Below are 27,052 nucleotides of genomic sequence, written 5' to 3' on the forward strand. Positions count from 1 at the left end.
GTTGAGTGTGTAACTGAGTCGACATGACGGTAGTGCTATGGCAGAGCATGCAGGAGATAGAGAGCCTGCACCTAGCTTCTGCAGAGACTGCCGTGAAAGCAGTGACCTCTCCCCAGGGGTGCAGTTGTGGGGAAGGGGGTTGAGAGCACCTGCACTGGAGTATCTGGAGTCGAAATAGAAGCCCATCTCTTCCATGCCATTTCTGTTAGATTTGCCCACCCCACTGAGGTCCTAGGGCTGAATGCCCAAGCAGGTGTAGGCTGGGGAGAGAGATACTATGGAAACCGCAGCTTCCGGGTGAGGGGCCTGCAGCTCTGCACCAAAGTCCTCATCAGCCAGTGGCAAAGGCGGCGTGGTGTGAGCGGTGGTGCCAACTTGTAGGGGCAACGTGGAGATCATGGGGCAGAAGCAGACCAGTGGGCAGATGGTGACTGTATTGTAGCAGAGGAGGGATGCGATGGGGCTGGTGTCAGAGAGGCAGAACTGGGAAGGACCTTGAAGGCGATGACAGGAAGCACTTTTCCTTGACACTTTGTGCCCAGCAGAAATGGCGGGTTGGCCTCCAACACTAACCCTGGGCTTGTGTTTCAGCGGATAAGGCGGTGTCCATGGAGCAGGGGCTGTGCTATCGCTCAGCAGCAGGAGGCGTCTGTGCCCTACCACTCGCCCAGAGCATCACCAAACAGATCTGCTGCTGCAGCCGTGTTGGCAAAGGATGGGGGAAGAATTGTGAGAAGTGTCCTATGCTCGGGTCAGGTGAGAGCTGTGCTCGCTGCCCAGCTGTGCCCAGTGTTCTGAGCCTGGAGCCTGGCCTTCACCTTACACCTTCTCCTGACTCCTCGGCCCAGAACCAACGCAGGCTCCTTGCCACTTGCTGACGTGTTGGGAAGTGGGAGTGAACAGTCAATGGGGGACTGAGTGCAAGGGGACAGGCCAGCCTGGAGACTGTGATCTGTGTGGTTGCTTGCTAGGAGGCAGAGTGCACTAGCTGAGAGTGGCCTGCTGCTCTGGAGGCTGGAGTGGAGCAGAGCAGATTCCAAACCTGGAGGATCTGCAGCACGAGTGAGTGCATCTGAGCTTGGAGATGGGGAAGTTCCTCGCCAGGCAGCCATTATGCAGCACTGCCCCAGAGGGAGACCACAGCCTTCCCCATGCCTGGGTTAGCCTGACAGTCCCTTTCATCTCACTCTGCCTCCCCTAAGGTTAAAGTTTTATCCTCTCCTGAAGTTTCAGCCTCCAAGTGCCCCAACACACCAAGCAAGGATGGGTTTGGCTTTTACTGGTGTGTTAAGTAATAGAGAGACAAGCACAGAACCCCACTGGGCTGGGAATTCCTACACACACCCCTGGACTGGGTGGAAGGCATCTTTGGACATGTGCATCAAAGGGCCAAAGTACTAGAAGGTCCCCAGTGCCATGTGTAGCCCCCTCTGCCCATTATATGGCTCTATCCTGTTGATGAAGTGGTAGATGTCTTCAGCGGTGGGGGAGTGTTTCCTCAGTGCTCCCCCTGGCAGCTCTGAGCCAACAGAGAGATTCAGTCTCCAGTAGCTGTGAATGCTAACCTGTGTCCGTTACGAACACACCCAGCTCTGGGAGCAGATTCTCTCTGCTGGAAACATCCACCCTTCACACCATGCTCTAGCATACGGTGGCTCAAACATGTTCTAACTATGGGACAGACCAGTATTTTAACTCTGATAGGCTGATGGATGGAGGATGTGTACACACACAAACGCACACCTGGCCATTCTCACCTGCATAGCAGAAGACAGCATCTTCAGTTCCTCCATTGGATCTTGCCAGAAGGACAGCCTCATGTGCTCGCAACTGGTTTCTACTCCTTTCCCCCACGTCAGCCTTGGCCTGTGTCTCCCTTGCAGAAGCCTTTAAGGAGATTTGCCCAGCGGGACATGGCTACACCTACTCCAGCTCCGATATCCGTCTGTCCATGAGAAAGGCAGAGGCAGAAGAGCTGCCATTCAGTTCAGAGGAGCAGGGGGAGAGCAGCGACCGGATGCCCACCTGGGCAGCAAAAAGGCTGCAGCTGCAGGAAGCCCTGAGTGGTGGAGTCACAGGTACGCTCCCCCGTGCTGGAACCTCAGCAGCGGAAGGTAGATTGGGATGTGATGCAACATTAGTAGCGGCTATGCACACAGGTGCCCTAGATGAATTCCCTCTTTCACCCTCAGGCTGTGCCTATCCCAGGGACTGTGGTTCCAGCTGAACTGGACTCGGGTCAGCTCCAGAGCCATGCAAGTCTCTCTTGCCCCTGTATCCCAGTGGCATAGGGCATGGCCTTTTCAGAGCTCCCTGGCCCTCCTGGGCCTTGAGACAGGGGCAACCTTCGAGTTCCAGCCTCAGATCCTCCTGTGCTATCAGGTGCTGCTGCTGCCAGATGGCCAAAATGCCTCCACACTTGGAAGCTGATTCAGATGTGCCCTGCTGAGCGGGACTCAGTGCGAATCCTGCCATGAGTATCCCTGGGTGGTTATCCCAGTGCACTCAGGCTAGGAATGCAAATCCAGAGAGGGGAGTGGCAGTTGTCACTAGAACCAGGGTCTGTTAGAGTGTGAGTTCCCTGACAATGCTGGAGAGGAGCCAGGACTGAGGCAACTCAGCGTGCTAGGTTTGGAAGGACAAGTTCCCATCTTGTGCTGGGAGAAATGGGGGGCTCCTAGCCAGCATCAGGGAAACAAGTGAGGTTAGTGCAGCCTGAGCTCTCTGAGGTATGTGGGGTGCTGATGGTTTTTGTTCTGAAATTCACCATGTGTTGTTTAATTTTCCAGGTCATTCTCCAGATAGTGAGGTGAGTCAAGCCCATGCTGCTGGCAGATGATGGGGTGGGGATATGTTTGTGATGAACTTCACTAGTGGGAAAGGGATCATTTAAAAAAGTAACCAGAGAGAAACACCGAATGTGTTGGAGTTGGAGTAATGAGGGGAAGTAGCTACTGATCAAGAAAGTGGTGGGTTTGCTGAGGTGCTGGAGGAGTTTAGAAAACACCTGGACAGCCAGGCATTTTCACTTACTGCAGATCAGCTGCAACATTGAAGTCCCAGCTGATGCTTTGGGCTTGGGAGCAGCTGACACCCCGTTGTTGAGGGTTGGGAGAGAATGGTGCCCCCGCCACCCCATTATAGGATTTGGGGGTTTGCCTCCTTGTGCCCTAAACATTTAGGAATAAAGCTTAAAGTAATCTGTGAAGGGAAAAATGAGGCTTGGGACTTCGTTGTGTTGGCTTCTTTGGGATGGTTTGATTTGGTTGTTTCAGTCTGACAGCAGATGTTCATGTCCAGTTTGTCTCCCTGGTGTGCTCCTATGGCCTGCATTGCCATAGTATCTGAGCACCTCACAATCTTTAATGTATCCAGCCTCACAACACCATGGAGGGGATAGGGAACAGCTATTAGTCACATTATACTGGTTCTTCACCAATGGAGAGATGAAGTGACACGGCCGAGGTCATGCATCTGGGGCAGTGCTGGGACTTGAACTCAGGTCCCCCCAGTCATGAGCTGGCCCCCTGCTCCCAGTCATCCTTCCTCTCTAGTCGGGCTGGGAAGAGTCTCTGACTGGAGAATTAGTGAAATGATGACAGTCCGAAAGAGTGAAAGCCGAGCTATTGAGGGGGAAGGACTTTAGCCAGGCTGTAGGAAACTGCTTTGGTTTGTGTTAATGCGTGGTTAATGCCAATGACTAATTAACATCCTGAATAAGGCAGTCTTTTGCCAAAGAGTCAGTACTCTTGCCCCTTGAGTTGAGGATTCAGAGCTCACAGTAGGCATCCCCAAAACTTCCCAGAGGTCCTCCAGAAAAACCAAGAGAAACCACACCTGACACTCTGGAGATCGTCCCTGGGAAAATCTCTGCCAAAGGATTGCCTGCCCAGTGCAGGTTCTGGAGCTCCTCACAAGATTATCCAGGCTCCCATCTGGGGCACTAGGTAATGCAGATACCTGGCCCTGAGGTTTGTAGCTATGCAGTTGACCTGTGAAGGAGACTTGGAGGGAACTGAATGCAGAAATCTAAAAGGCGCCTGGGTAGGCATAATGCTTTGTATAGGGTCCAGCACATTGAGGCTCCAGCCGTTCCACACACTAGCAGCCTCACCTGCCATTACAGTACCCTTAGTGTGAACCAGCAGCCAGGATGGGGCAGGAGGAAGCTCACCTCTCTCTTACCCCTTGGCTAAATACATCCCTGGGCGGTCTAGGCAGAGCCAAACTTTGTGTTTGTGTTTCTCACCCACAGGGCACTGCTGATGCCACCCAAGAACCTGCCCCACACCCAGGTGCGTAAGTGCCCAATTGGCTTGTGAATAAGCTGCAAATAGAGAAGAGAAAGGAGGACAGGGTTGGCCCAGCTGGCTGCTTCAGGCTATGCTGATAAACTTAGGGCCAGGGAAAGGCAGCTTTATTTCATAGGCACCTCCTAATCTCCTTCTGTGTCGCTCCAAATGGGCTGTGCTGCACAGAATCGGCAGGCACTGCAGGAACAAGGCAGCCCCATGAGATGCAGGGCAGGGAGGGCCACATCCATTTCATGTATTGGAAGGGCAGTTCCTCCAGCCTAGGGTTGGGGCTCTGTTATTGTCTGCCCACGTTCATGGTCTCTGCATGCTGGGCTATGTAATGGGCACTAAAGGGTGGGGAGGGGGGTGTCAGGTTGCAGAGGTCTGCACCCCCAAGATGCAGTGGCAAGCTTGCTGGCTGTGAAATTTCTCTGCTGTAACACGAGTGAGGCTGGATCACGTGACAACTGGTCTCATGATGTCATGTAGTATAACATTTGCAGCAACCTAGATGCTGGGCTCTGAGCTGGGGCTTGGCACCCACGCCTGCTGCTCTGCAGCTGATCCCTTGGTATTGTGAGGTGCTGGGACGTAGAGGTTGGGAGGTCATGGGCAGGGCTTAGGCTGACACTTGCTCCTGTGTCCGACTATGATCCCAGGCTGGTGCTCACATCTCTCTCATCTGCAGGGGTTGTAGTGGAGGAGACATTCCCTCGCCCTTCCTCCCAGCCAGGCCCAGAGGCTGCAGGGGAGAGCACTGCTGCAGCACAGACCACAGGTTTGTCAGCAGCTCTAAATGGGGTTTACCTGCCTCACCTGGCAGGCCCTAAAGAGAAATGTGACCCAGTCAAACATGGAGCCCTCCCCACGCATGGATCCCTGGTATGCCCAACCCCGGCGGATCCCACCAGGCCTGGGTGCGCGCTGAAGGATCCAGGCAGATCCCTGTGGGTACAAGAGCAGATGCTTTGGCTTTCAGTGCCCTTCACTGTGTAATTTGTATAACACACAGCCTTATCTGGATCACATGGAAGGGAAGCTTAGGATTCATGCTATGAATAAGCACAGCCCTTCATTGCTGCCCAGCCAGGCGCAGAGACCTGTCACCCAAGAGAGCCCTCTCTTTGATTCATGTGTTTAGCATAGGTCAGTGTCATTTCCCTGACATACAGCTCCTCCTGATGCGCACTGTGTCTGCTGTGCCTGCCCAGGGCTACAGGGATGGAGGCAGTCCGCAGAATACGTGGGGCTAGCTGGATCGCTGCACTGTGAACAGCAGGGTCTCTGGGCAGAAGGGAGAGGGAAGGGCTCCCCGGGGAAGTGAAATCACAGAGGGGGTGGCAGTGACTCCCAAGGAAAGGGACTGGCAGGGTCTTGCTGGTGGCTTTGGCCCAATGCCTGCTGCAGTCAGAGTTGAGTCATCTGGAAATTGTGGTGGAGCGGGAAGTGTGTGGCTCCCAGGGGAGGCTTGTTTACTGCATGAATAATAGCAGCTCTGTTATTCTAGGGTTGTCTAAGTGTCTGGGAGCGCTGCCCCTGCTCGGGGCCAAAAGCACCCTCAGAAGAAACCCTGGCATAGGCACCTTGCTGTGGAATGCGCCTCCCACAATAGCCTTTTGTTTGTGTGTGTTGGTTTGGTGATGGGATTGTTTCACTGTTGGGGCGTGTGCGGGTCTCTGCTGGCCTCTCCATGCCCTTCCTGCATTCACTGCTGCTGAGCTGCTTCCTCTGGCTGCCCTGGGATTAGTGAGACCGGGCTGGAGGCAGCAGGAAGGGAAGCAGCATGTGAATGGCCCACACTGAGCTGGCATTAAAGCCCCTGTGACTGTGCCCGCCCTGCCTCCCTGCTCCCAGTGGCTGGTTCCAGGGCTGCACTGGCTCCTGGGGAGCCGCTTGCCTGCCCAGGCCAGATAGAGCCGGTTTGCTGTTTTCGTCCTAGCTCTCCATGGGCTTTCCCTGCTTTCCAGCGCAGGGGCTGGGGCCGAGGTGTCCCAGCCTCCTGCTCTCGCTCAGCCCAGCTAGGAACCAGTAGAGACGATAGGCAGTGCCTAGCTGTGGGTCTCTGGAGCCTCAGGAAGCCACGTCTGCCCCACTAGGCGCACTGACTCAGGCCAACCCACAGGTGCTGGCCATTAGTGCTGCCTCCATTCTTGGGCATTGGGGGTCCATCCCTGTCGTCGTGGCTGGAGGCTGCTGAGGCCCAGCTCTGCCAGCTGTCTGAGGTGCAGGGGCCTCAGAGCTGTCTCCCATTCTGTCTGTGAAATGGGGGTGGTGCTAGTAACTGGGCGGGGGGCCGTGGAATAGGGAAATCCCTGTACTATATGGGGGACTGGGGAGCAGGGGTCTGTGACTTCACCCTGTCTGTCTCTCTCAGAAATCGATAGATGCACCTCTGTACCTGATCTGTGTGGCCCAGGCACTTGTGTGAACCTGCCTGGCAGATACAGCTGCATGTGTGGCCCTGGCTATCGGCTGCATCCTGGCCTCCCTCGATGCATTGGTATGTCACTAGCTCTGATGTTTCTAAAGGGGACACTAGGGAGACAACGGCTATCAGAAATCCTGGGGCATGTGGCGAGAGGCTGGCTCCTGAACAGGGGTGGCTCTATGTTTTTTGCCGCCCCAAGCACGGCAGTCAGGCAGTCTTCGGCGGGATTCGGCGTCGTTTCTGCAGGTGATCTGATGGTCCCGCGTCTTCGGCACCTTCTGCCGAATTGCCACCGAAGCTGCGGGACCGGCGGACCTCCCGCAGAAATGCTGCTGAAGGCCTCCTGACTCCTGCCCTCATGCCAACTGGCACGCTGCCCCCCACGGCTTGCCGCCCCAGGCACGCGCTTGGTGCACTGGTGCCTGGAGCTGCCCCTGCTCCTGAGCACAAAGCCTGGCCCCTTGCAGGGTACCAGCCCCGCTACCTTCCTCAGCAGAACAACACTGTGGTCTGGGATGCCAGGGGAAGTTTGAAGGGCAGAATCATCCCTCTCCCTCCATGTGTGACAATGCTGCCCTCCAGTGGTGGATGGCAGACAAACAGGGGCTTGTCCCATCTCTGCAGGGCCCTCATGTGTCATCAAGCAGGCTCCCTGGGGAGGGAAATGCTGAGTGTGGGAGGTGGGTCCCCTCAGGCCCTTGCTCATCCCATCTCCAGCATTGTCTGTAGGAAACGGGAGGGCTAATGGTATTTCCCGGGTGACCCTGTTCCTCTGCTCTGGACCCAGATGATGATGAGTGTATGAGAGATCCCTGCGCTGGGAAGGGTCACTGCATCAACAGTGTGGGCTCCTACTCCTGCCTCTGCTACCCGGGGTACACCCTGCTTGCCTCCCAGGGTACACAGACCTGTCAGGGTAAGTGATGCTCCAGCCGGCACACGCTCACAGCCCCAGGGGGCGCCTTGCCTGCAAGGTTCCTGTGACCTCCCTCGGCTACATGTTTCCTGGATAATGGGGGTTCCAGCCTCCTCCTTCATATGGGCTTCCCCCCTCCACTACTGCCCAAGCCTGCCCTAAGAGGACCCCCTCATGAGGGGCAGAGGAAGTTGCATTCTCCTTGCTTGTTCCCCCAGCCTCTTGCTGGGGCGGGGCAGTGAACAGTGCAGGCTGGGGAAGACTCTTCAGAAAAGAGTCAGTCAGCAAAGGCTTTTCCTCCAGAAAACCCCTCAGCTTGGGGCCTGTCTGACCCAGAGGCCAGTGGCATGGAGCCCAACTAGACCTGCATCCCCTGCCCTGTGTCCCAAGCACCCTCTCCGAGCATCTGGAGAGGGCAGGAGGCAGCTCGTCAGAACGTCACCCACTGGTAGCTGGCAAGCAGCCCTGCTTCTTGCTCCACTGCTGCTCTGGGCTCATTATTAGCTGGGCCCTCTGCCCTGGCGCTGGCCCAAACTGCCTCCAGCCTGCTTTGGCATGTGGGGGTGACCAGCAGCAGCAAGGGGGACTGGGGCATGGCAGAAAGGAGGTGTGAGTGACACAGGCCCGTGGGAACTCTGGCCATGAATACAGCCTGGCGCTGCCATTCCTCCTCATTGGCATGAGGGTAGAGGTTGGCTCTCAGAAGGGATTTGACTGAGGGGTGGGCAGTGACCATTCAGAGTGGGTTTGGGGCAAAGGGACAGGGAGGGCTCTGCACACAGGCAGAGCCACCTCTCTCACCCTTAGCTGAGCCCAGTTCCCTGACAGGACCTATCCTTGGATGCTAATAGATCTGAATGAGTGTGAGCAGCCCAGCATGTGCCAGGGGGGGCAGTGCACCAACACACCTGGATCATATCACTGTGAGTGTGCCAGGGGCTACATCATGGGCCGCACAGGACAGTGCGAAGGTGAGTTTGCTAACCTCCTCTACGTGAAGGGCTCCAGCCCCTTTGTGCAATCCTCAGCTCTCTGCGCCCCCCTCCCTCCAGATCTGCACTGAGGTACCTGCACCTTCTCACTTTGTCACTTCAGTCCCCTGACACAGTCTGCCTCCACTTGCCTGGGGGACTCCCCACCCCGCTGCGGGAGAGGGAAGCTGTCTCCCCAAGTTCATTCCCCTTCAGATTCTCACTCCCACCTCAGGCCCAGTGGGACCCATCCTGAGCCCCTTCTTCTGGCCTGGAAAGGGAATGCGTTTTGTTCTTGGGCTGGTGCTAGTCTTTGGAGGTTTGGCGTCTGTCATTGCTTGCCCCTGTTTGAGCCCTGGGCTGGCAAGTACATTGAAGGTATGATGTCTGCAGCCAGCTGCATGTACATAGCATGTCACACTAATTGAAAATCAAAATGGGCATCCTAATAGGTGTGGGAACAGGCCACAGAGACAATGAATGACAACTGGGACTCGTGAGAACCTCCTTCTGAGCCCCAAACTCAATGCACCATCAAGCCCATCTGCTTGGAGTCACAGTCACTCTTACTTTGGCCAGAGCTGGCTGAGAAGGTTAGCTGCAGCTGACTGTGGTCCCAGCTGTGAGGATGTTCTGGATAGGACTCGATCTGTCTCTTTCTTTTCCTGGAGTCTGAAAGCAGGGGGTCTCTTTGCAGACATTGATGAGTGTGCTGATCCCAGCACCTGCCCCAGAGGGAGATGTGTCAATGCACTGGGCTCCTATGAGTGTCTCAGCTGTGCAGCCGGTTACCAGCCGATGAATGGAAGATGCGTTGGTAAGGAGGCAAGAGCTGTTCCCCCCCCAAGATCCCTCCCCACCTTGTGGAAACTCCCTCTTGCGTGGCAGCAATTCCAGCCCTAGCCAAGCACTCCTGGGGCTGTAATGTGCAGGGGCTGCCTTGTGGGCAGGCGCTGGCTGTGGGAAATGGCAGGCAGGAGAGGCTAGTGTGTGTACCCTGAGTACCACGCCCTGCAGGATTGGGTTGTGGGGAGATCCCTGGGGATTTCAGAGCACCCCTGTTCCTGGATTGATGGGACCCTTTGCTGTGTCTTGCAGATAACGATGAGTGCTTCACCGTGGGAACCTGTGCTCATGGACTATGCATCAACCTGGGTGGTTCCTTCAGGTGTTCCTGCTACCATGGCTATGAGGTGACAGCAGATGAGAAGAGCTGCCAAGGTATCCTATCCTCTACCAGATGCTTTTGGACCTAGTCCAACTCCTAGTGATGTCTGAGGCATTGTTTCCATTGAGCCTGGGGCATTCCTGAGTGCATGGCCTGGCTGCCTGTACCTCCCTGCCCCAACCAGGGTAGCTAGGTCCTGAGATCCTGTGGGGGATACCCCCTCTCCCTCCTTATCTATTATTGATCTATTCCCCTCAATGCACCTGGCTCTGAGAGGAAGCCCCGCCCCTCCTGTGCTCAGACTTGGCCCCTCCTCCCTGTCCAGCTCTCACTCTGGTTTGTGGGTTTATTTAGATATCGATGAGTGTGCGACCCACAACGCCTGCCCCATGGGACTCTGTATCAACACCGAGGGCTCCTTCTCCTGTGCAGCCTGTGGTGCTGGATACACCGTGTCCAGAGATGGCAGCATGTGTGAAGGTATCTCCTGTGGACTGGTGAGATGTGTGGGTGCCAGGGAGACTGGATTCCGTGGGAGGACGTGCTTGCAGTTAGGAGCAGGCCATTGGTGGTGTCCGTGGCTGGATCTCCAGCTGTGGCTGCAGAATCTCGCAATGTGCATGTCACTCGGGTCACTGGGCATCCCCCAGCCCAGCTGAGGCAAAGCTGCCAGCTTGTGGCACAACATTTGCAGGCTGCAGTTGTAATCAGTGCCCCTAAGGCTGAGTCTCTGGCCCTGGGTCTGCATCACTGGTGACCTGAGCTTCCTGCAGCAGCTCCAAGCTGAGCTCCCTTCACTCGGGAGAGCTTCTGGGGAACAGCCCCCTGAATCCCAGCGAGACCCACTTGGAAAGCAAAGGGCCTGCCTAGGAAACCCGCTTCAGCGGTTTAGCTTTTGCAGAGCAATAGAGAGCTAGAGGGGGTTTCCAGGGGAGGTCAGTGGGGGCCTGCAGGTGTTCAGAGAGGGACCACTGCAGCTTTGGAAAGGAGTCTGTGAGAGTCAGAGCTAATCCCCCAGCTGGCTGTGAGTACCTGGTGGGCAGGGGAACGAGGGAGCAGAGTAGATGTGCCCTGTCCTTCATCCCAGCTGGAGTTCCAGTCTCTGCTCTCCCCAGATATCAATGAATGCAGCTCACCCACTGCCTGCCCCTTGGGAATCTGTACCAACACGGACGGCTCCTTTGCCTGCCAAGCCTGCGATGCTGGCTACATGCTCTCCTCCAACAGACTCACCTGTGAAGGTAAATCGCCCAGACTGCTCTCTGCCTCTGCTGGGAGCTGTGTCTGCAAGTCAGGCAGTAATAAGTGTGTCTGTAGTGTCAGACTTGGAAGCCAATGGTCCTGCTCCTGATTGGGTCACACCCCTGGTTGGGTCACGCCCCTGGTCAGGTCAGCTTAGCCCTGCACGTTGGCAGCACATCGTGTTTGGAGGAGTAGGGGGTATCTGAAGGGAAACGATCAGCTCTGGGAAGGGGTACGGGTACCCAGCTCATTAATGAGATTCTCAGCTGATACTAATTTAGGGGGAGCTGCAAGCCCCAGTGAGGATAGCATAATACAAAGAGTCCTAGAGAGACCAGAAACACAGGCAGAGAATAGCAGAATGGGATTCTGTTCAGAACAACATGGCTAATATGTCTGGAGAAAACAACCCCGAGCCTCGGTCGTCAGTGGGAGGGGGAAGGCTTGGAATCCGGAATGGCTGAGAAAGGCATGGGACAGTAAATTAGGAATTTCGGATGCAATGTGGAAGCAAACAGGGCCCCTTTGGGCTGTAGGCACAGAACTATCGTGTCTCTGACAAGGGGGAATAGCCAGGTCCTACTTTGTGCAGCGCTGGTGTATTTATTGTGGGCACCTTTTTATCAGAAAGATATTGGCAAATCAGAGGGAGTTCAGAGAAGACCAGCCAAGGTGATCAGGGAGCTGAGTTATAGATAAGGCTACGATTATGTCACAGAGGTCGTGGAAGTCACGGAATCCGTGACATTGGGGCACCGTAGCAGCCCAGCCACTGCTGGCAGTGGGGGCCCTCCTGCAGCAGCCAGCTCAGCTCTCTGCCCCTGCGGGTGGTGGGGCCCCCCCATAGCTCCTAGCCCTGCAGACCCCTGGGGGATCCCCCCAGCTCCCAGCCACTAGGCAGGGATGGGAGGCCACAGCTCCCAGCCACCGCAGCAGGACAGGCTGCTGGACCCTCCTCCCTCCCCATTTTGTCAGGGATAATTTTAGTAAAAGTCAGGGACAAGTCACGGATTCTGTAAATTTTTGTTTTTTGCCCATGACCTGTCCCTGACTTTTACTAAAAATATCCATGACACAGTGGTAGCCTTAACTGTAGGGAAGTGTGAAATGAGTAAAACCTGTGGCTAAGCCTCAACTCCGGAGACAGGGGGACCTGGGAGGAGTTTATAAATGTCTGCCGGGTATAAACTGCAAGGCAGAGAGGAATTGTCTAGGCCCGTGGTGCAAGGGTTAAAAGCAAAACAAAACAAAAATAGGCAGAGGGTTAACAAGACACGGGCAAGCCAGTGAAAGAGGGAAAGCTGGCAAAAGGGTGATGAAGTAATAAAGGCCCCAGTTCAACAAAGCATTGAAGCACAGACTTAACTTCAAGTGGTGGTATTGAAGTCACCAGGACCGCTCTCTGTCTCAGGGTACGTCCACACTGCAAGCGCTACAGCAGCACGGGTGGGTTTCTATTGCTGTAGTAGCTGGGCGGTAGCAGTACGCCCTGAGCAGCATTATTAGGTCTACTGAAGTTTTAGGTGCAGGCTGTGTGAGCGCCCTGAGAGCGCTTTGCTAAATAGGGATATGGTTACTCATGTGCTTAACGGTAAACATGTGGATAAGTGTTAGCAATGTTATTGGCAATAATAATAATAATAACCAATAAAATAATAAGGGTGTTAGACTAGATGACCCTTGCGGTCACTTCTAACCCTATGGTTCTATGAATCAGGAGGCCTGGGATGAAATTGTGGAAAGGAAAGCGAATGCTGGGCCTCAGCACAAACTCCTGCACAGCGAGATCTGTCAGACTGCAGCAGACCTTGTGGAACAGAACTCGAGACTTCCCTAGTGACTGCTAAACCCGTGGTTGTTAATTGTTCCGTTCCCTAGGCCCTGTTGTAACTTGTGTTTGAGTTTTTTTTCAAGTGTAGCTCTAAGGCTGTGCTCTGTCGTGGGTACGTGAAATTGTGGTGTAGAACATGAGTTTATGTTGCTAAGTTACACAGGAGTGGCAGAGCCACCAGTGAGGTGTGCAGAGACTCCTGCCAACCGGTCCTCTATACCCAGCTGCCACATATTCTGCAGGAAAACTGCCTTAGGAGTGTGACTGAGAGAATTTAAGGTTATTTGTTTCTCCCATTCACCCAGCTGTACAGGCCTCAGAGGAGAAGAAAAAATAGAACTAATATTGTTTAGACCCCCCCCATGAAAATGACCTAAAATGGAATTTCTGTATCTCCTAATGCCTGATACCCTGCATTGGGGATACCCTCCCCCAGCACCTTTCTGCTGGTATCAGGGTCACCTTTCGGACCCAAGATATTGGACCTTAAATCTGTCTCTGGCCCAGTGCCTGTCATGGGTCTTCAGCAAGGATATTTTTGGAGAGATATCCCACATTTGAGGGCAAAGAAGGAAACATTTTTGTGGCAGGTTTTGTTGTTTATGTGAAGCAGTTCAGATGGCTGCAATGGTGGAGAAGGGCCCTTCGGAGATGGATCAGCGGGCAGAGTGCAGATGTAGTCCAAGGTGCTTGATAAAGACCCCCTGGTGATGAGCATGGCATGAAAAACTAGTAAGGGAGAACTGTAGCTTCTCTCATGGCTGGGCAGTGGAGCACCTGGGAACCACCAGCATACAGATGGTAAATAAACCAACTAACAGGGGGTCTTCCCGGCTGTTTGTTTGGGGTAAAACTCATGGGCAGAGGCACACTGCATCTGGTGGTTCCTCCTGGAGAGGGAGAAGGCGTCTCGGCCACTTTTCTTCTTCCTCTAGGTTTACAGCTGGGTCTGAGGCACACACAGGAAATGAGGTAAAGTTTCCATGCTCCTGATGGGATGGAAGGATTGCACATTTCGTTCCGTTTGCAGGCTAGTCATGTGACTCCCTCTTTAGATGGATCTTTCCCGGCGTGTCACTTCCCCGTGCTTGCTGCTAGAGCAGCTGGGGGAGAGAGCACTGAGGGAATGTTATCAAGTGTTTGGTGACTGAACCCAGGAGAAACCCAGTCTTCCCCTGCTGGATTGGTGACCATGGCTCTAGATTTTGGGTTTTGTGTGTGAAGAACAATAAGGGTTTTGGGATGGCTCACAACAAATGAACTAGGGCATGGATCGTCTGCCAGGGAACTGATGGAAGCTAGGGATGTTTTAGAACTGAGTGTGGTAGGAGTAATCTTGCCCTAAGGCATAAATGAATGGTGCCCTGTTGTGTACACCATGCGCTTGGCACTTAGCAGAGTCACGGTCCCTGCTCTGCCCTGAGGAGCTTTCAGGCTCAATGTTTCCACCTCTAACTTCTGTGATGGGAACAGGCAGAGCAAGAGAGGTGGGGAATGTTGTTGGTGCCCTCTGCAGCCCGCAGGCTGGTACTGATGGGGAATCAGTCCTCTTACTCATGTGCTTTCTCACAGTCAGAAAAGCTGCACTCGGGGGCACCGGTCCCTGCCTGGCAGGCTCAGGGGACTGAAAATGTAGCAGAAATGTTGTTTCCTTCTGAGGGCCTGGAGCATCATACCTCCCCTAGATGGACCAGTGGAAGGGTGGGAGTAAGGAGCTTTCACTGCCCTGTGGGAGGGTGGAGAGCTGCCTCCTGCATGAATTAGCTGAGCTGAGTTGTGCTCCAAAAGAGGCAGATGAATGGGACAGTCCAGGGTGACAGAGCCAGGTGAGGCCGAGGCTACATCTGGCTCTCTACGGTGGACATGGTCATGCTGGGAGATGGAAGCCCATTTCCCTTAGTGTTACCTGCACACTCTAGGGCACCCCACCTTTACTCTTCTGTGGGCTTCAGGCGTAACCCAGTTAATTTAGGCACCCCACCCTTACCCAGCTCCTAGGGCTCAGGGCCTAATTTTCTGTGGGTTTGCAGCACCATTTACCAGTAAAAGAGCCTTACACAGTAATATTCTTAACCTCTGTTTATTAACAGTTATCAAAACAGAATACACATGCTAAGCATACAATGCTCCCAATAAGGACGACAAACTTTTCCTGGTGGCCAGTCAGGATCAGGTCGCCCGCGGCTCCTCCAGCTTCTGCGTGGTGTGATTGGCAGGGTGTTTAAGTCTGGCAGCTCTGATCTTGGGCTGTGTCCTGGAGTTGGTTCCAAAGAACTTCCTTTTGGACCCCAGTTTATATAGTTAAACTTGAGTCCTGCTTAGCTGTACCTTAACCCAGTGGTTCTCAACCTTTCCTCTTTCAGGAGTCTGATTTGTCTTGCGTACCCCAAGTTTCACCTCACTTAAAAACTACTTGCTTACAAAATCAGACATAAAAATATAAAAATGTCTCAGCACACTTACTGAAAAATTGCTGACTTTCTCATTTTGACCGTATAATTATAAAATAAATCAATTGGAATATAAATATTGTACTTGCATTTCAGCGTGATACGTGAGCCTTGACTGAAGCCCGAGCCCCGCCGCCCAGGGCTGAAGCATGTAATTTAGCTTTGTGTGGCCCCCTGTGGCATGGGCCCTGGGCAAATGTCCTGCTTGCCGCCCCCTAATGCTGGCCCTGCACTTGCAACCCCCCCAAAAGCCCATCCCATGATCCCCCTGGGGGCTACAACCCCCAGATTGAGAAACACTGATCTAGATGAGTTGAGTACCCCCTGGAAGACTTCTGAGTATGCCCAGGGGTACATGTACCCCTGGTTCAGAACCACTGTCTTAAACAATCATTTTAAACTAAAGTACTACAAAATAATTCTTTGACCAATCATACCCCACCACCTTAATTGATTTCAATCTTGCAAAATTAGTTATGGACCAAACAGAAACAATCAAAGAACCAGACAGAAACCATGCAGATAAACAATAGAGAAGTAGGGACCATAAAGGCAAAACAATGAAGTATAGATTTCACAATCACAAAAGTGATTCCTTGCCAGACAGAATGCTGTCAAGCAAAGTTTTCTTTAAACATCTTAAAATCTGCCTCAGACCTTACATTAGTGTCATCCCATCCCTCCTCCTTACACACCCACACACCCGTACCATCACCCAAAGAGTTCTCCTCCCTCCTTAGAGCTTACACCCTGCAGGTAATAGCAGGTTGTTGGCCTGTCCCCCAGCCATATCTTAGCCCAAAGGAACAGATTTAGTTCCTTCAACCTTTCATTATTAATGAAACTCTTAAAGCACTGATGACGGCTGTGGGAGGGCCAGGAGATTTTAAGGGATGGCTGAGGAGGATGAGGGTGGGGCGTTTCCACAGCCAGGAGAGAATGAGGGGCGCCTGTCGGGGAAGGGTTAGGCAGCCAGGAGAGTGGGGTCAGATGGGGTGTTTGGGGGTGTTGGGGCATTTCACTGACATACACTCTTGTGGCGTTAGCATGATCCTTGATCCTTCCGTGTAGGCAGCCTCAGGATTGCACTGTGGGCTGACAGCCAGGGGCTCTGCACTCAGCAGGCAGGAAGGTCTCTGAACACTAACCTGCCTGTGGCTTTCAGAGGCCTGAATTGCTGCTGCCCTTGGTCTCTGTTTGTTTGTGGCAGTTGCTCATTGCGCACACGCACTGGCCCTGACTCTTAATCCTGTGCCTCTCTGCCTGGGCAGATATTGATGAGTGTGAAGACCCTACCATTAGCTGCCTTGGAGGAGAGTGCCTGAATACACCAGGCTCCTACGTCTGCCACTGCCGCCCTGGATTTGAGCTGCTCAACGGCACTGTGTGTGAAGGTACGAGCCCCGTTCCCCTTTGGACCCCACCATGGAGTCTGGGGCATCTGCTGGGAATTCCCATTTTTACCCATGCAGGGGGATTGCAATGCAGCCTGGGACGACCAGCCTGTAGAGCGCTGCCCCAGAGCATTAACCAAATATGAGGTCACCACTGACGCACTCCCTGTACCTGCGATGAGAGGGCTGGATGGGACCCTAAACCCTCCCAGGGCCTGCCCTGTGCGGGCTGGGGGAGCGGGGTGGGGCCCTCCTGTCATCTGCCCCCAACCGATTGTATGGAGCTAACTCATGTTTCCCTTGCAGACATGAATGAGTGCCTGGGCAGTGAGATCTGCAGCCCCAATGGCGAGTGTCTGAACAGCCACGGATCCTATTTCTGTATTTGTGCTCCTGGCTTCTCAAATGCAGCTGGGGGAGTCAGCTGTCAAGGTGAGGGACTGGGAGAAATGGCAGCAGCTAAATGTGCGTTGGACCCTGGCTATCGCCCTGGTCTCTCCCTTGCCCCTGACCGCCCCCTGGCTCTCCCCCTGGGCTTTCCTCTGCCCCCTGGCTCTGCCCCTGACTATGCTCTCTCCTTTCCCTGGCTGTGGTCCCTTGTCCCCTCCACCATGGTCTCTGCCCACTGGGGATAGTATTTATTGTGCAGGGACCAGTATACACCCGTCGGACAGCCTCTGTGCTGATCTTCCTCATGTCTCTTCCAGACGTGGACGAATGTGCAGACAAATCCCGGTGTTTGCGAGGCCAGTGTTTCAATACGGAGGGCTCCTACAGATGTTTGTGTGAAAATGGCTTCAGGCACTCGCAGGAGACTGATAACTGTGTAGGTAAGCGCTGGTCTCGGGGGAACACAGGGCTCTTCCCAGATCGCTGGCGTATGTATGAGGGTCTCCTTCCTCGCGCAGAGGAAACGCCTCTGCTCCAAGTACCACTGACACTATCACTTCACTCCTGCTCCAGAGCCACGAGGCCTCTGCCCCTTCATTGGTTCTCCCACTAGCTGTGCCTTGACAAAGGGCCCCAGGGCCCACAGTGGGTTTGTGGGTGGGGGGGGTGCCTAGTATCAGGTCATTAGTGGATTTGTGGGGGCAGTTGTCACAGGCCCCCAGTGTGTTGGAGGTCTGGTCCCACCAAGGCTCTCCAGTTGAGTTGTGGGGTCCCCAGTTGACTGTCCCATCTCTTTGCCCTTCTCCTTCTGTGTCCGTTGTCACCGGGTGACAGATGTGGATGAGTGTGCAGATTTCGGGGACACAGTGTGCGGCACATGGAGGTGCCAGAACACCCTGGGTTCATACCGCTGCATTATGGGCTGCCAGCCTGGCTTCCACAGGACACCGCTGGGTGACTGCATTGGTGAGTAGCGCTGCGTGCTCTCTTGCTGTGATCTGTGCTCTCTCCTGGTGGGCGGGGCGGGGGGCTGGCTGGCTGGCTCAGTTGGCATCCTGAGGATAAAGCTTGCTGCCCAAGCCAGAAGCAGGGAGGCGCCTGTGGTCGTGTCCCCGGTTAGCGATGGGGAGGAGGAAGTGCTTGGCCAGCGTAGATGTAGATAATGCTGAGTGCTTGTTTTCCTGGCTGTTTGTGTCTAGACTTCTCTCTTCTTGGCATTTGGTAACAGACGCTGCATTGTGAAGCTTTTCCTCTCAGGGAGATTCCTGGGGAGGTTACAGTCCATTCCAGGGCCAGGATTGTATTGCAGCACAGAGTCCCCCAAGAGGCAGCAGCCTGCTGGGGTTCCTGGCGGTGTCTAGGTGCCTCCCTGGGGCTGCTGGATGAGCTGTGCTCTGACAGAGGCTGGTAGTTTGGCTCTGGGGTTGGTGCGTGGAGATCCCCCCTGCAGAGCCCCAGGGTTGGATTTAGGGCTCCCAGCCAAGGGCAGCATTGAAAGGTGACACTAAAAGGAATTACTGTGGCGTTAAAGAATCCCCCAAACTCTCATAAGATTGTGCGAGGGGGAGGCTTCGCCAGCCGGGACCCAGCACAGCCGCTAACACCATAGGTTAATACCATCTGAGCTCAGCTTCCACTCCTTAATGTCTGGACAATGCCAAGCTGCAAACATGCAGCTTCCTCAGCTGCTATGAGGAGATCTCACACCCCATGCAGCAGCGGGAGGGATATCAGGGTGCACTGTGCACCTGCAAGGTCACATCCTCCGCCAGGCAACCCAGCCCCTGCAGCCCTGACTCCTCCCAGCTTTGGGGAGGTCTGCGGGTGTAGTTATAGGCAGGTGAGGGGTCCCAGCAAGCCCCTGATTGTGCCCGAGAGGCCATAAAGCCAGGGTTTGGGTGCTTGTGGGGTCTACCTGTGCAGGGAGCAGGCTCTGCACAGCTGCAGGCAGAGCTCTCCATGGGTCAGGGTGAGGAACTGAGGAAGGAGAAAAAGTGCAGGTCTGCCCTGAGCAGCAAGCAGGTCAGGAGCAGGAGAGCACAGGTCCCTATCTGTGTTCAGGGCCCCCATATGCTCCCACATTCTCCCATAGGCCCGTATATAGCAGCCTGTAACACTTTATATTCAGCTTATTCTACCTTGTATCAACCCAAACTCCCCCATCCTTGTCAATAATCTCCATATTCTCTATACCTGCCCATGGCCCCATACCCATTTGCACTCCTCCTGTCTCCTATACTTTCCCATATACCTCCCTATATCCATCTATATCACCTGTCCCCCTAATTCCCCAGCTCTGCCCGCGTCCCCTGTATACTTTTTCATCCCATCTCTACCCAGTTGGAGCACTGAATTGTATTGGAGGTTGCCCTTATGGTGGTTCTTCCCCCGTGCTAAGTAGTGATCTTGCAAATTAGGGAGGGGAGCAGGGCAGGCCTGGCCCTGTGATCCTGCGGCAGCAGGGGTTGAGAGCTTTTGCTCTGGATATTGCCTGCCCCTGATCCCCAGGGGCTGACCCGGGGAGGGGGCTCTGGGAGTGTGATGAGGATGGTCTGGAGAAGGGAGGTTCTGCACTGACCCAGGCCCTCCTCTCTCCTGCAGACATAGACGAATGTGCCAACGAGACGCTGTGCGGGAGCCACGCATTCTGTGACAACACAGATGGCTCATTCCGCTGCCTCTGCGACAGTGGCTATGAGAACTTGCCCCCAGGCCAGGACTGTGTGGGTAAGAGTCACTCAGTGCTTCTGGCCCAACGCCTTCACGCTGCCTCGGTGCCTGTGCCTGTATCTGCAGCACATGGAGCCCTGCACCCTTTGTGCTGCACGGATCAGTCTGTCCACTGTGGGGGTGTCCCTTCCCGCGGGGGATGGGAAAAATCCTTTCTCTGTGGCTCCCTTAGGATCCCTAGTAATGAAAGGTGTGCACAAGTGGGTGGGGCTATGAGCAGGGGCAGGAGGGGCAAGTGGCCACCAGGTGAGTCTCCAGGACATGGGCCCTTTTCAAGCAGATGGACACAGGGGCCCCTGGAGGTCAGAGAAGCTCACTTGGGGTATCGAAAATGGGCGAGGCCAACGCCTTCCACCAGGGAGGGGGCTGCAGGTGAATGGTGAAGGGGTCGATTATCAGGTGTTTACAGTGGAGTGTGCCTGAATCGCAGCAGTTGGAGGAGGAAGTGCCCTGTGAGATCCCACCTAGTCCATTCCGGGGGGCCAGGGCAGGATCCATTCCCAGCACTCTGTCCAGGTGAGGTTTGAATGCTCCTGGTGAAGGGGCTTCCTGCATTTCATGGATAGGGAGTCCTCTTGGTGTTCACCACTGTGCAGTCCGTCCACAGGCTCGTTCCCTCCCACCACAGACACACCCTGAGACACAGCCCCTATGGGGCGAAGAGCATCCGTGACTCTGAGGACTGTCCCACTGCGGGAGGCCTCAAGCCGTTTCCTTTGCCTTGTGTCACAGACGTGAACGAGTGTGAGCTGATGGTAGCCGTGTGTGGGACTGCACTCTGTGAGAACGTGGAGGGATCATTCCTGTGCCTGTGCCTCAGTGACCATGAGGAGTACGATACGGAGGCAGGAGAGTGCCGGCCACGAGCTGGCATGGGTGAGATCTCGCTGGGGCAGGAGCTGGGTGCTAACAGGGCAGTGCTGGCCATGAGCTGGCATGGGTGAGATCTCACCGGGGCGGGAGCTGGGTGCTAACAGGGCAGTGCCAGCCAGGAGCTGGCATGGGTGAGATCTCACCGGGGCGGGAGCTGGGTGCTAACAGGGCAGTGCTGGCCATGAGCTGGCATGGGTGAGATCTCGCCAGGGCGGGAGCTGGGTGCTAACAGGGCAGTGCTGGCCACGAGCTGGCATGGGTGAGATCTCGCCGGGGCGGGAGCTGGGTGCTAACAGGGCAGTGCTGGCCACGAGCTGGCATGGGTGAGATCTCACCGGTGCAGGAGCTGGGTGCTGTCTGGGCATTGTTGACCGTGAGTGGGTGTGGGAGAGATCTCACCTGTGGGGATCTGTTCTGAAGGCTGAACAGTCGTGCCAGGGAGGCCACATTGCCAGCTCAGTTTTCATCATGGGAGATTCTGGATGTGGGGTGACCTTCCCTAGGGCTCCAGAGCTCAGGCTGGGAGCTTGGCATGTCATTGAGGACTTCTGTTGCACATCTCTTGTGTTCTGTTGTGTCTCAGGGGATCCTGAGCGGCCCATAGCACCACGTCCCGCTGGCTCAGAGCGGAAGGAGTGTTACTATCACATCAGCGACGTCCAGCTATGTGACAGTGTCCTGGCCAAAAACACCACCAAGGAGGAGTGCTGCTGCACCGAGGGGGCTGCTTGGGGGGACAACTGTGAGACGCATCCTTGCCCTATCCTGGGCACAGGTAGGGCACCGGCCCCAGCATTCCCCTCCCCTCACACAGATCAGAGCAAATAGCGTGCTCACTGTGTCCCAACCTAATCATAATACAAATTCCTGGGTTTTTTTTCTCTCTGCCCATTTCCCTTCCTGTCTGCAGTGGAATACAGTGAGATCTGCCCGAGTGGGAAGGGCTATATTCCCGTGGAAGGGACTCTGCTCTTTGGACAGACATCATACACAGGTATCAGCACCTTTTCTTCTCTCCTCTCTGCGGGGCCTTAGCTACTAGAACAGTTGTCTGTATCCCACACAGGCTCTGAACGGGTTCATGTGGGCCTGAGAGGCCAAGTATGTTAACTGGCTGCACCTGGAGGGTAGGCCAGGCTCACTTAAAGAGGAGTCCCAGCTAGGAGAAGCTGTTGGTGGTTGCTATAAAGGCAGGAAATCTGACACAGAAGGGAGCTGGGCTAGAGGGAGGAAGGATTTTCTGACATCAAATGAAGTCCCTCTGGAAATTGAAGAAGAGTCTGTTAGAGAGAGAGAGAGAGAGAGAGAGAGAGACTGGTCACAAAGTAGGGGAAAAAAAGAAAAGAATAGAAGCAGAAGCAGGTGATGATATCAACAAAAAAGCAAAGCTGAGGAAGGAAATAAACCAAAATGCTACAATTGTAAGATCACTAGTCAAAGAACAAGATTAGGTGACGTTAAGTCTTTGAAAGTAGCTGACTGGATTAAAAAAAAGCATAGGGGATATTGTAAGAACCAAGAGGCTGTGAGATGGGGATCTTTTAGTTGAATGTAAAAACAGAGAACAAGTGGATCTAAAAACTAAAATGCTAGTGTCATAAACAGTTAGTTAAGGGTTAAGGTTTTTGTCTACCTGTAAAGGGTTAACAAGCAGTACCTGTGGACACCTGACCAGAGGACCAATGAGGGACAAGATTATTTTCAAATCCATGTGGAGGGAAGTTTTTTTTTCCCCTGTTCTTTGTTTTCTTAGAGAGTCTCTCTTGGGTATTAAGAGAGTCCAGACATCTTAATCAAGTCCTCCCAGGTTTCTGCAACAAATTCTTCTATTTAAGCTAGTGAATATTAGCAAGGAACTAGTATTCTTATACTTTTATTTTTGTATTTGCAATTCTGTGTTTTGCTATAGAATTTCTTTAAGTCTGTACTGATATTGCTTTTACTGAGAAAGAAAGGAGGGGGAATTCTCTCCAGAGATTGATAAGTTTAGACCCTGTATTGTTCCATCTTGGTTACAGAGACAGTGACTTTTCTTTTTTATTCTTTAATAAATTCTTTTCTTTTCTTTGGACTTGGTTAATTTCTTCTCTTGTGGAGATTCAAGGGAAGGGGAGGGGGAGGTGAGTCCCTCTTTGTGCTGAGTCAAGGATTTGACTTAGTGTATATCTCCCCAGAGTGGCTAGGAGAGAGGGAGGGGGGGAAATGGGCTGCTTCCCTGTGTGTAGAGATTCAGGGACATTGAATCTGTGTCCCTTGTATTGCAAATACAAAAATAAAAGTATAAGAATACTAGTTCCTTGTTAATACTCACTAGCTTAAATAGAAAAATTTGTTGCAGAAACCTGGGAGGACTTGATTAAGATGTCTGGACTCTCTTAATACCCAAGAGAGACTCTCTAAGAAAACAAAGAACTGGGAAAAAAAAAACTTCCCTCCACATGGATTTGAAAATAATCTTGTCCCTCATTGGTCCTCTGGTCAGGTGTCCACAGGTACTGCTTGTTAACCCTTTACAGGTAGACAAAAACCTTAACCCTTAACTAACTGTTTATGACAGCTAGGGAAAGTTAAAATAAGTTACCGGGGGTAATGTATGGCATGCCATTAGCGCTGACCAGTGATGAGAAAACCAAATGCACAGGAGAAGATAAAATGTTAGTAAGTAAGCAACTAATTAGTAAACCGGGAGGAGAAAGCAAAGCCATCAACAGCTGTAGTGTTGAGGGATGGCTCTACCTGAGAAAGTAACGCTAGGGTTTCAGATATTCAGAACCAAGCCATATATCCCTCTCCCCTAAGGTGTTCTAAGAGCCAATGGCATGGGCATGTCGCAAATGTTTGTCAAGGGAAAACGAAATGCAATAACTGTGGAGGAAAGCGTTCCTATGAAACCTGTATAAGAGGGACAGAGGTCAAATGTAAAAAGCAACAAAGAGTCCTGTGGCACCTTATAGACTAACAGACGTATTGGAGCATAAGCTTTTGTGGGTGAATACCCACTTCGTCAGACGCAGCTTATGCTCCAATACATCTGTTAGTCTATAAGGTGCCACAGGACTCTTACAGATCCAAACTAACATGGCTACCCCTCTGATACAGGTCAAATGTAGTAACTGTGGTGGTAATCACAGTCCAGCATATAGAGCAGGGGTTCTCAAACTGGGGGTCGGGACCCCTCAGGGGGTCATGAGGTTATTACATGGGGGGTCACGAGTTGTCAGCCTCCACCCCAAACCCCGCTTTGCCTCCAGCATTTACAATGGTGTTAAATATATAAAGAACTGTTTTTAATTTATAAGAGGGGGTCGCACTCAGAGGCTTGCTATGTGAAAGGGGTTTGAGAACCACTGATATAGAGGATGCATTGCAGAAAGACAAGCTACTGAGCTACAAAAGACAAAAATTGTTAATAACATGCCTTACGTAGCAGCAGTAAGGAGACTCTCAAAGCAATAGAAGGAGAAGGAAGAGACAGCCCAAGAAAAGAGGAATTGCAGACACAGCCTTAGTCAATAAAGACTGTGATAAACACTGCAGAAGGAATAGGTGACAATATACTCGTAGTGAAAAAAAATGATGAATTGTACATCACAGACAAGGGGAAAAATCAGAAAAAAATGAATATTGTAGAAAGGGCAGCAGAAAAATACTTATAAGTTAGCAATTTGTCAATGGACCATATTCATGCAATTTTGAATGAGGTTAATGGTGAAACGTGACTAGTATGGAGATCTCAGTCTTTTGCTGGAATGTGCAAAATCTGATCGTATATGGTCAAGAACTAAACGAAAATATCCTGGAAATGAAAACTAAACCAGATCTCATATATATCCAGGGAAAAGTTTGCTTTTAAAATTCCAGGGTATAGTGCCTTTAGGCAAGACTGAAAACTAGGAAGAGGTTTGTACTTTCATAAGGGAAGGATTAAGCTACATAGCAGTAGAGAACGAGGAAGTAAGCCTAGAATATAATGTTGTTAAGATCCCCATGCAGAAGAGAAATATTTCTGTAAGGATTTATAAAGTCTACACCCTTATGGGAAATCAGAAAGTTTGGAGCTACAGGATAGTTAAATTAGGAACTGAAATACAAAGAAGTCCAAAGGACAAAGGTTTTATGATAGCTGCCTTTCTAGATAGTGAGAAGTCATATGACATGCTGTGGAGGGACAGCTAGTTGTACAAAGTAGGTGCACTAGGGAAAAGGGGAAGAATGTATGGATGGATTAGAGAATTTTTGAGTAAAAGGACCATGCAGGTCAGAGTTAGGAAAGTTATGTCCAATATATGCAACATTAAAAATGGCACACCTTAGGGCAGTGTTATTTGTTAAATAAGATCGGGCTGGTAAGTGCCGAGGTAGGCATTGCTCTACATTCGCAGATGACTGTGCTCAGTGGGTTAGAAGCAGGAATATTGAGGTGGCAGAAAAGGGAACCAGCAAAGAGTTATTAGAGACCTCTGACTGGGGAAATGCAGGGGCTTTCATGCTTTCCATTGCTCTTTGCGAAAAGGAAAGTTACAAAGGAATGCAAACTGTATATGTATGAAGAACAAATACATAGAATTAAAAGGTTCAAATTCTTAGTGGTAACATTTGATACTAAATTACTTTGGAAAGATCTCATAAACCAGCAGTTCTCAAACCATAGGGCGGGTCTCCCAAGAGAGGTGCAGAAATGCGTCAAGGGAGGCACAAGCTGTGTTGTTGGGGGTTTTGTTTGTTTGTTTGTTTTTTAAAGAGCTCCGGCTGTCAGCCCCGGGTGGCTGGGGCTCGTGCAGAAGGGCCATGCACACCCGGGAGGCAAGGATAAAGGGAACAGCCAGAGCCTGCTGCTTGGCTGCCCCCCACCCCCACCCCTCACTGGGAGGCAGCCCTGGCTCAGGATCTTCTCACTCCTCCCAGTCTCTCACTGGGAGGCAGCCCAGGCTCAGGCTCTCCTCCCCCAACAAATCCCTCACCTGGCCGCAGCAGGGCTCCGGCTGTCAGCCCTAGGGTGGCGGCAGCACAGAAGGATGGCACTGGGGTACTAAGTCTGCTGTGAAAAGTGATATTGACAAATACCACTTTTCACATTGCCACCCTTACTTCTGTGCTGTTGCTGGCACAGCGCTGCCTTCAGAGTTGGGCGCCCAGCCAGCAGCCACTGCTCTCCACTCTGCCTTCAGAGCTGGGTTGTGGTGTATGTACTTGGGGCTGGGGGAGGTGTAAACGACTACAGACACAAAGAAGGGGGGCCTGATCAAATATGTTTGTGAACCAGTATTATAAACTGTATTCAAGGAAGAATTAATCTGCTTAAAAGTCTTGCTGGGACTAACTGGGGGGCGGATAAGAAAACGCTCCTGATGGTATACAGAGCCTTAGTCAGAACAGTTATTGACTATGGCTGCCAAGCTTTTGGGTCAGCATCAAAATCAGAACCTAAAAAATGTAATTTAATACAAGCCCAGGCACTACAAACTACGTACATTGCATTCATTACAATACCTATAAGCATGCTACAGATTGCTTCCAGTGAAATGCCATTTACACTACAAATGAAACTACTGGACTGTCATTTGTGGGATTTCCTGGCCCAGGAAGGGGTGGACTGAAACCAGTACCTGGCTGGAGGGCCGAGTTACAGGAAGAGATATCACACCAGGGCCGGAACAGCTGTGAGCAGGGGGTGCCTGATGGGGAAGGAGCTTGCTATGCCACCCCTACCCATGAGGAAGTGCTCTAGCAGTGAGTGCACTCCTCTACAGCATTGCACTGAGAAGTAACTCCCCAGGACACCTTTGGGATGGCTCTCTCTGACCCTAAATCCAGCAGAGTCGGTGGTGGGAGGTTCTGAGACAATATTGACAAACGTGGCTTTTTTGACTGTTCAATATAGCAGGAGTGTGAATGACTCCTAGTATTAAGACTGAAATGCCCTTTCCATGAGAAGCCCCCTCTTCCCATTGCCAGTAACTCTGGCAAACTAATTCTTTCTGGGCTGATATTTCTCAGGTTTGATTCCAGCCAAGAGGCAAAGCTTTCTGGGAAGTTTCAGCAGAATCCATGCAGCCGTTTTTGAGTTCTACGTGTTTGTAAACCAGACTTCCAGTCTGTAAAGATTTAGCTCTTTCTCCTCCTGGTTGCCGAGCTGGATTCCAAGCTTGAGGTTTTGGAATGTGGACTTGGCTCAGGCTCTGGCCCTTTAGCTTCACAGACTGGATTTTCAAACCAGTTAAAAATATAATTGTGGAACTTGTTTGTGTGCACGACTCAGGGAATTGCATGTGCAGTGTCTGTCATGAGCCCTGGGCCCACTTTGCCCATGGTGATTCCCTGCCCCTGCTCTACCTACAGGCAATTCCCCCCCTGCCTGAGGTCA

At 52.6% G+C, this 27,052-nt stretch overlaps 1 protein-coding gene across 1 annotated transcript in view; it reads left to right on the forward strand.

Moving 5' to 3' along the window:
• LTBP2 (latent transforming growth factor beta binding protein 2) overlaps nt 1-27,052 on the forward strand; it is a 119,369-nt gene that overhangs the window by 84,097 nt on the left and 8,220 nt on the right. The window contains exons 11-30 of the mRNA XM_045013823.1: nt 592-756; nt 1,884-2,078; nt 2,790-2,809; nt 4,256-4,295; nt 4,984-5,073; nt 6,670-6,795; nt 7,511-7,639; nt 8,491-8,610; nt 9,308-9,427; nt 9,709-9,831; nt 10,133-10,258; nt 10,894-11,019; nt 16,573-16,695; nt 17,002-17,127; nt 17,403-17,525; nt 17,920-18,051; nt 19,687-19,812; nt 20,548-20,691; nt 21,272-21,463; nt 21,599-21,682. Of these exons, the coding sequence (XP_044869758.1) occupies nt 592-756; nt 1,884-2,078; nt 2,790-2,809; nt 4,256-4,295; nt 4,984-5,073; nt 6,670-6,795; nt 7,511-7,639; nt 8,491-8,610; nt 9,308-9,427; nt 9,709-9,831; nt 10,133-10,258; nt 10,894-11,019; nt 16,573-16,695; nt 17,002-17,127; nt 17,403-17,525; nt 17,920-18,051; nt 19,687-19,812; nt 20,548-20,691; nt 21,272-21,463; nt 21,599-21,682 (2,430 nt within the window). The remainder of the gene's footprint in view (nt 1-591; nt 757-1,883; nt 2,079-2,789; nt 2,810-4,255; nt 4,296-4,983; nt 5,074-6,669; nt 6,796-7,510; nt 7,640-8,490; nt 8,611-9,307; nt 9,428-9,708; nt 9,832-10,132; nt 10,259-10,893; nt 11,020-16,572; nt 16,696-17,001; nt 17,128-17,402; nt 17,526-17,919; nt 18,052-19,686; nt 19,813-20,547; nt 20,692-21,271; nt 21,464-21,598; nt 21,683-27,052) is intronic.

Source organism: Mauremys mutica, chromosome 4 (assembly GCF_020497125.1).
Source record: "Mauremys mutica isolate MM-2020 ecotype Southern chromosome 4, ASM2049712v1, whole genome shotgun sequence".
Classification (NCBI taxonomy): domain Eukaryota; kingdom Metazoa; phylum Chordata; order Testudines; family Geoemydidae; genus Mauremys; species Mauremys mutica.